Source organism: Salvelinus fontinalis, chromosome 1 (assembly GCF_029448725.1).
Source record: "Salvelinus fontinalis isolate EN_2023a chromosome 1, ASM2944872v1, whole genome shotgun sequence".
Taxonomy (NCBI): domain Eukaryota; kingdom Metazoa; phylum Chordata; class Actinopteri; order Salmoniformes; family Salmonidae; genus Salvelinus; species Salvelinus fontinalis.
The window spans coordinates 34676525-34684150 of NC_074665.1; the positions used below are offsets into that span (position 1 = coordinate 34676525).

The 7626-nt window shown below is 41.7% G+C and overlaps 1 protein-coding gene across 2 annotated transcripts; it reads right to left on the bottom strand.

Annotated features, from left to right (window-relative positions):
- Positions 1-2348: 2348 nt before the first annotated feature.
- Positions 2349-6990, bottom strand: LOC129853626 (NAD-dependent protein deacetylase sirtuin-1-like). Of its 2 annotated transcripts, none has more exons than XM_055919877.1 (9): positions 6580-6990; positions 5673-5744; positions 4871-5109; positions 4627-4779; positions 4366-4513; positions 4194-4273; positions 3844-4027; positions 3060-3713; positions 2349-2883 (listed from the first exon to the last, which is right to left on the bottom strand). In XM_055919877.1, the coding sequence occupies exons 1-9, from the start codon at positions 6896-6898 to the stop codon at positions 2603-2605; spliced, it is 2130 nt and encodes a 709-aa protein (XP_055775852.1). In that variant the 5' UTR covers positions 6899-6990; the 3' UTR covers positions 2349-2602. The 2 variants fall into 2 exon arrangements, with proteins under 2 accessions (XP_055775852.1, XP_055775842.1); XM_055919867.1 differs by having other exon boundaries at positions 5673-5795.
- Positions 6991-7626: the final 636 nt, after the last annotated feature.

Below are 7626 nucleotides of genomic sequence, written 5' to 3' on the forward strand. Positions count from 1 at the left end.
CGCCCAGGCTCTGTCGCAGCCGGCCGCGACCGGGAGGACCATGGGGCGGCACACAATTGGCCCAGCGTAGTCTGGGTTAGGGAGGGTTTGGTCGGCAGGGATATCCTTGTGTAACGATTGTCCTCCTCCTCTTCGTCCGAAAACGTCAAACACCTGTCCCTGATTGAGAACCATATAAGGCTAATTACAAGTGACCTAAACATAGAAACACAAAACATAGAATGCCCACCCCAACTCACGCCCTGACCAACTAAACACATACAAAAATAACCTAAAACAGGTCAGGAACGTGACACCTTGTATCATCGCGCACTAGTGACTCCTGTGGCGGGCCGGGCGCAGTGCACGCTGACCAGGTCGCCAGGTGTACGGTGTTTCCTCCGACACATTGGTGCAGCTGATTAGGCCTAGCTCGCAGTCGGTGTTCCCGGGTTGGATGTGCATTGTGTCAAGAAGCAGTGTGGCTTGGTTGGGTTTCGGAGGACGCGTGGCTCTTGACCTTTGCCTCTCCTGAGTCTGTACGGGAGTTGCAGCGATGAGACAAGAATGTAACTACCAACTACCAATTGGATACCATGAAATTGGGGAGAAAAAGGGTTTAAAAAAAAAAAGGTTTGTCGAGATAGGTGTGGAAGAACTTGACTGGCCTGCACAGAGCCCTGACCTCAACCCCACCGAACACCTTTGGGATGATTTGGGAACGCCGACTGTGAGCTAGGCCTATTCACCCAATATCAGCGCCGGCCTCAAATATAAAATCAAATATAAATATATAAAATCATTTGTTTAGCTTCTTTCCATTTTGTGGCATCATGAAATAGCAAACATGACGGGAATTCAGCGATGACATTTGTTTACTTGATCTTTGTGGCTCCCTGATGAAACAGCAATACCATTACTGTAGTTAGGCTTAGCCAACCTGTACTCTATAATGGCTTAGCGATGTGTTGAATAGATTCCACGATCCGGTGTTATGATACGATTATTTTTCTGCCACAGTTGGTTTGTTTACGCTTCTACCATTGTGGCTAGATGAAGTATGCTTATAGCTTCATCTAGTGGTCGCGTCTGGAACAGTTGTTGACAACTAGCGTTGTAGCTAAACCTTAATCCTTTGCCTAATTTACGAAATGGCTTGAAAAGAACTGCGACTGGGGTATCAGGACAATGTAGTTAAAATAATGCAATGACTACAGGTTCGTTTTTATCACTGAAGCTGGATTGGAATTACATTCTTTGAAAAATAATCTTAGTACTATTTTAGACAAAAACAACTTTTTGTGACTTTTGCAGCCATAAGAACTTAAAAAACATAGGTATAGGGATATACTATAAATACAGTATACATTATCAATATAGGTATGTAATGCCATATTTACATAAATGGCAACCTCAAATGAGATTATCTGCTATTTGTTGGTGCATGGTGTCATTAAGCCTAATATAAATCTAGCAAATAAAATGTAATGTTTTTAAAGAAAACAGAAAAGGTTAGTACGTTTTTAATTATGTAAAAAATAATGCAGAGCATGAAAGCTGACACACCAACATCACAAAAGATGACATACTAATTCTAAAAACTCAAATTTCATTTTAATCATCTTCAGTTTATTCATGTAAATGTTGTCCCTTCATTTATGCAAAACGCCCCCTTGGCACTGCCGCAGGATCTGAACTGCATGCACTTACCTGTAAAGTGGTCTTCTCAAACTAAACTTGGCCATCAAATAGCATGCAACTCTCATATCTCTATCCATTTCTCACACAAGTGTGTTGTTACACCCTGTGAATAATAAAGGCTATTTACGTTGTGTCATGAAAACAAAAAAATGCCTACCACGAATGTTGAAAATATTTATTTTACTACCAAGATCAATATCAAAACAAAAGAATGAGGCTTAAACAGACAAATGAGGCTTTTAAAACACTAAATTCATCTCATGTTAAACTGATCCCAGAACACAATGTCTGTGTTAGGGCTGGACATTTCTCCAAATAGCTCATGCAACCAAGGACATAAGTACAAATGCATCAAACTGCTGGAAATGGAAGACAAAAAAGTGCTATTTGCTCAAATGAAAGCATATTGAACATGTTTATAAGGCTTTATGTTTGCACAATGTATAACTTCAATTTGATTTAGAAAACCATCACCTACTCGTTGAGTATGTCTTACAAAATACAAAAATAATAAAAGCTTGACCATGACAGTAAAAAGTAGTTGCCAAATATCGTAAGGAAAACAATGCCACCATTAAATATAATCTTTACACTTCAGTGGTGGGTAAGTCCCAAAAAATATTTTAGGACTTTATGGAACAATTGAAAATCATTTAGAGTATGGGGGGGGGGGGGGGGGGGGGGGGGGAGTGTCTTTGGTCTAAGTTTGCTGTTCCTTTCTTGGTTAAGCTGCTAATGGTAGTACACAAAACATGTACTCAACTCCCCTGCAGCTCAGTAATGTGGTCGGACGCAGAAAGACAGAATGAATTTTCTGCACAATTACGGAAGTGTGTCAACGCAATCTAGAAAAAAAATGATACAAAACAAGATAATAAAAACAAGAAAAGTGCCTTGTCAAGACAGGGTAATTGTTTGTTTTTTAAAGGTCTGTGGTGTTCTGAACATTTGTGTCTGTATTGTCTGTCTGCTTCACACTCAACGTGCCCTCACAAGCTTTCTTGTGTGTCACTGCGTCTATGAGGCAGCCCTCGACCTCCTCTGTTGGTGTGCTCTGCTCGTCCTCTGCATCACTGTCTTCCTCCATCTCCAGGCTGGAGTCCTCGCTCTCGCAGGAGCTGGACGTCTCATCCTCCGAGTTGGAGTACACTTCTGCCCCGTGAAAGATGTAGTGATTTGGTGCTCGGAAAAGGTATTGAGAAGCTGGGTAAAAGACATCACATTTTGGGTGAATTTCACATCAACAAGTTGTCTTAACATGGAAATTACAGGACATGATTTAATGAAACGACATGGAAAAGTTAATAACATCAGAAGGTTTTGCATTAAAAAAAAAGTTTTGCACATAATCGGAGGTAAACGAACACTTGAAATCTTACTCTCAAGACGCTTGCTGATAGGACTTCGACAGATTCGACTCATCCAGCATAGTCTGCGAACTTCAAGGTTGATGTGTTGATCATTTAATCCAGAGCCTTCTTCACTCCGCGTGTCTGCTGATGGAGAGACGGAATAATCCATTCTCTCCTCATTGGGGCTTGGAGCCTTTGCACAGGGCTCAGGTTGTGCTACTACTTCTGGAGTGTCTTGGACAATCTGCCCTTTTGGACAGGGCTCCGGTGGTACTCCATCGACTTCAGGTGTGTCGGTGACATTCTGAGCCGTCGGACAAGGTTCTGTAGGTACTCTGTCGCGTTCTGGAGTGTCTGAGACCATATGAGTGTTCGTCTCCTCTGAGGCACTGACCGATGAATCTGTGTGACGGTGCTTCTGTTCTTTTTCTGCTGGCTTACTGTGAGTAGACAAGGCCTTGCAAGATGGCTGCTCTGCGGAAATCGCTATCCGCGGGGGGTTTTCTGTGATCTCAGTGAGTCTTAAGGAGTTGTAGCACAGTTGCTCAAAGTCTCCGCCCAACCGATGGCAGAGCTCGTTAACGATGACATCACAGTCCCCAAGTAGCTCCACATCAAAGTTGAGGTGAGGCAGCTGCTCCCGATTTATCAAGACTTGAGGCACGTCATGAGGAATAGAGGCTGGATGGAAAAAGAGGTCACCTGTTATATATGCATGGCTCGAGATAAAGCATAATACCGGTAATAACATGACAACATTGGTAATAGCATTGCTAATATTGGGCATCTAAAAAAAGCATTTTCAACATACTTGGGATGAGAGCCACGGGTCGCACTTTCAGTGAGGACCCAATGACAATAAGGAGGTCCACTTCATCCTTATCCTGCCTCATTGCTCTGTGGAATAGTTCTGGAAGATTCTCTCCAAAGAAGACAATATCTGGCTTCATGATTGCCAGGGGGATATCTGGACACCGTGGACAGTGAGGGACAACCTTGAACAGAGATTTGAATTCATTTTGAAAACAAATCAGACAACGGATGCTACTGTACAAGATAAGCTGTGAATGACTGAAAAAAGCCACAAGTCTGTCCAGGAGTACACATCAATTCACAGATTTGACACTGGTGAATATTAATAGGAACCATTCTTGCCAATACCTGATAAAAAATGTCTTCCCTTACGGCCTCACAGTCAACCTTGTGTTTACAGACAAGACAGGAAGCTGTTGCAAAAGACCCTGAAACACAGAAGAGTGTGGGTCATAAGAGTGAATATTAGACCCGGAACCACAAACACTTGATTAAAGTTAACATGTATTACAGTATGTACCATGACATTGGATGATCCTCTGAACCCCAGCCACTTGTTCAAGAGTGTCAATGTTCTGGGTGTAGTTGCGTAGTAGCTTCCCCTCCTTGTCCAGCATAGATATGAATTTGTGACAAGGCGAAGGTTGGAACTGTCCTGGATAGATCTCCTGCAAGAGAACAGAGCAATCAAAACCGTCTCACATATCCAACAAGTGGTCATTTACAGATATTCATCATGGCTTAAACAAATACTATATAGATATGCTTTCAGTCCACAAACCTTAGCAAACTTGAAAAATGGCCTTGGGTCTCTTCTGAAGTACTCGATATCAAACATTGCTTGAGGGTCTGGAAGATCTGGGAAATCTATTGCCAGCCTTGCATAAATGCCATCTCTGGATCGAAAGTCTGGTATTCCACAAGAAACAGAAACCTGAGGAAAAATAAACCATCAGTCCTAATAAGGTAACTGTGAAAGCTATACAAAGACACAGCAAAACTTAATCGTTCCCTGCAATACATACCCCAGCACCGGTCAGCACAAGGATCTTTTTGCTTTCCTGGAGTAGCCGAACCACATCCTCCAGGGTGTTTATGTCTTTGCGCTTCTTTCTTTTAGGAGGCTCCGAGATGTTGATGATGATCTGCCACAGTGTCATGTCATCCAAGTCAGGCGGAAGCACAGTCTCAGGAAGCAAGTCTTTTAGTATTGTTCTCGGATTGGTCTCTCTCATAATGTGTTGCTGAATAAAACTGTAGGAACCTAATAAAAACAAACAGAAATACTGCACATTCAAATTGCTTTAAACATGTTATTGTATCTTGAACATTACCTGGGTTGCATGCAATTTCGTGTATTACAGCAGATGTATTAAATGCAACAATCTTCCCATAAATCTTAAAGGTAGAATAAACCTCTTCAGAATGGCATGGTTCCCAAAGTTCTTATATATATTCTCAGTAATACCAATAACCCCACCAAAGACATTCTTTAAAAAAGTATACCTCAGCCATTAGACTTTATACAGGCAAATAAAACCTAAAAAGGAAAGTTACATCTCCCTAATCTTTTTAACCTCTGATTGGAATTGCATCAACTCACCACCCATGGCTTTTATTTGAGACATATCATTAAATGCACTATAGAGGAACAATGTGTAATTATAGAAGATGCACATTCACCCTCAATCATTTCACTTGTCTATTTTTAAACGATAAACTAAGAACATTAACAACTTCATAGTTAACACTAACAGTGTTACAGTTTGAAAAAATAATTTTCAATACACCTGGTAAAAATCAAATGTATTATTAGACATCTTGTACCTATCTGTGGTTGAGGGGTCCAGTCACTGGAACTTGCATGTGAGGATCTGTCATCATCCTCACTGACACCATCTGGGAAGGCAAAGCCATTTTGGTGAAACTCCTCATCAGTGCCAAGACACTCTGGACAAGCAATAAAGAGGACACGATTGTGGGAATTGATAGTTTTGTCAATTAATTTAAAGCTGCAATATGTACCCGACCAAATTCATATAGAAATGTGTTAAATGTCTGTCACTCATTGAAAGCAAGCAGTATTTCTGGTCTGTGTGCTTTTTCTATTCTTCCCGTTCTTACGTTTCGCTTTCGCGTCTTGTACTTTCGGTTTTATACACCAGCTTCAAACAACTGAAAATACAATATTTTTGGTTATGTAAAAATAGATTTCACAGCGGTTTAAATGGTACATTATTATCTACTTGTATGTTGTCACATTAACTGAAATTAAGCAAACTTTTAGTATTTTAGCAACCAAGAAATGGCGGAGCGATTTCTGCATCTTTAATGTGGACTAGCCATCGCTTCATAACAGATCACTCGGGCAATGTGTTAAACAGTAATTTACCTAGCTAACTATTCTGCAAAGGACTTGAAAATGTTACTGTATTTTTGCATTCCCTGAAATGTGCAAAACTTGCAACCCAAAAACCTGAATTGCATAACATTACTAGCCAAAAAGCTAATGTTGATATCGGCTACCTTTTTTTAAACGAGTCGGCTAAAGTTTGCTAGTTTCAACCTTCAGGCTGACGTACTGCTGAACCAGCGTGCAGCAAGTTAGCTACAACGCTAGCGAGCCCAATTGAATTGGCTATCCAAGGTGGAGTAATCGAACCAGACATGCAACGCTCGAGTCCGCAAAAAAAACTTTGCATACTAGCTATTGCAGCTAGCTAAATTAGCCTACCTGCATGCTCCGCAGCGGGTGCAGACTCATTTTTTAAGTTTGTTACGCTTTCCTGAGGCTCCAAGACCAGCAGCCCATTGTCTCCGCCTAGTGCTGCTGCTGGGGCCTGTCCTAACGCCATCACCGGCTCAATCTCCTCATCTGGCCGCGCAGAAATCGCCGCAGCCCAACTCTCACAAGCCTCTAGCCCGTATGTAGCTTGCTCAGTCTGAACAATTTTGAGCCCACATTCTATGGCCATGCTCATTTTGGACTTCTTTGAAACGGGTTCTTCCATACTTGAAGTGGCTTCAACAAGGATACTCTCCCCGTCCGCCATCTTCAGCAGAAAAAGCCGCTGTGGTAAAATAAAAAATATTTCTCGGTAGACAGCTGGGTATTTAAATGGCGCATGTGACTCGCTCTCCACTCCACCAGTAGTTGCGGCCCGAGCGCCACGTCAATGACGTCAACCATAAGAACACGTATCATGATTAATGTTAGCTATGAACATGGATTGATATTATTTGAGCAAATGTCACATTTCAAATCAACTAAAGCTACTAGCGTTAGCTGGATAATATTGCAATATTCAATGGCACATTGTCGTTCTGGTTCTTGAGACTGCCAGCTGCACAGCGCGACCTAAAATAAAGTCGACCTGGAACGCGTAACACCACTGAAGCCTTCAGAGGAGCCAGGCTAGCTAAATCAGTTATTTTCAAAGCTTTTATAATATTGATCAGAACGGATTATATTTAAGCAATAACGCACGAAATGGGCCATATACCACAGCTAAGGGCTGTTCTTATGCCCGACGCATCTTGGAGCGCCTGGACACAGGCCTTAGCCGTGATATTTTGGCCATATACCACAAATCCCCGAGTTGCCTTATTGCTATTATAAACTGCTATCAACGTAATTAGAGCTGTAAAAATAAATGTTTTGTCATACCCTGTATACGGTATGATATCACGGTTGTCAGCCAATCAGCATTCAGGTCTCTAACCACCGAGTTTATAATTTAAACTCAGACTTAAACTTCAGACCGTATACCACGTGTATGAC

Excerpts from the sequence above, each read along its gene's own strand:
- LOC129853626 (XM_055919867.1), bottom strand. The coding sequence starts at position 6,898 with ATGGCGGACGGGGAGAGTATCCTTGTTGAAGCCACTTCAAGTATGGAA. Across the intron at positions 4,028-4,193 it reads GGGAAGACATTTTTTATCAG|GTTGTCCCTCACTGTCCACG; the intron begins GTATTGGCAAGA and ends TCTCTGTTCAAG. Across the intron at positions 3,714-3,843 it reads ACCCGTGGCTCTCATCCCAA|CCTCTATTCCTCATGACGTG; the intron begins GTATGTTGAAAA and ends TTTTCCATCCAG.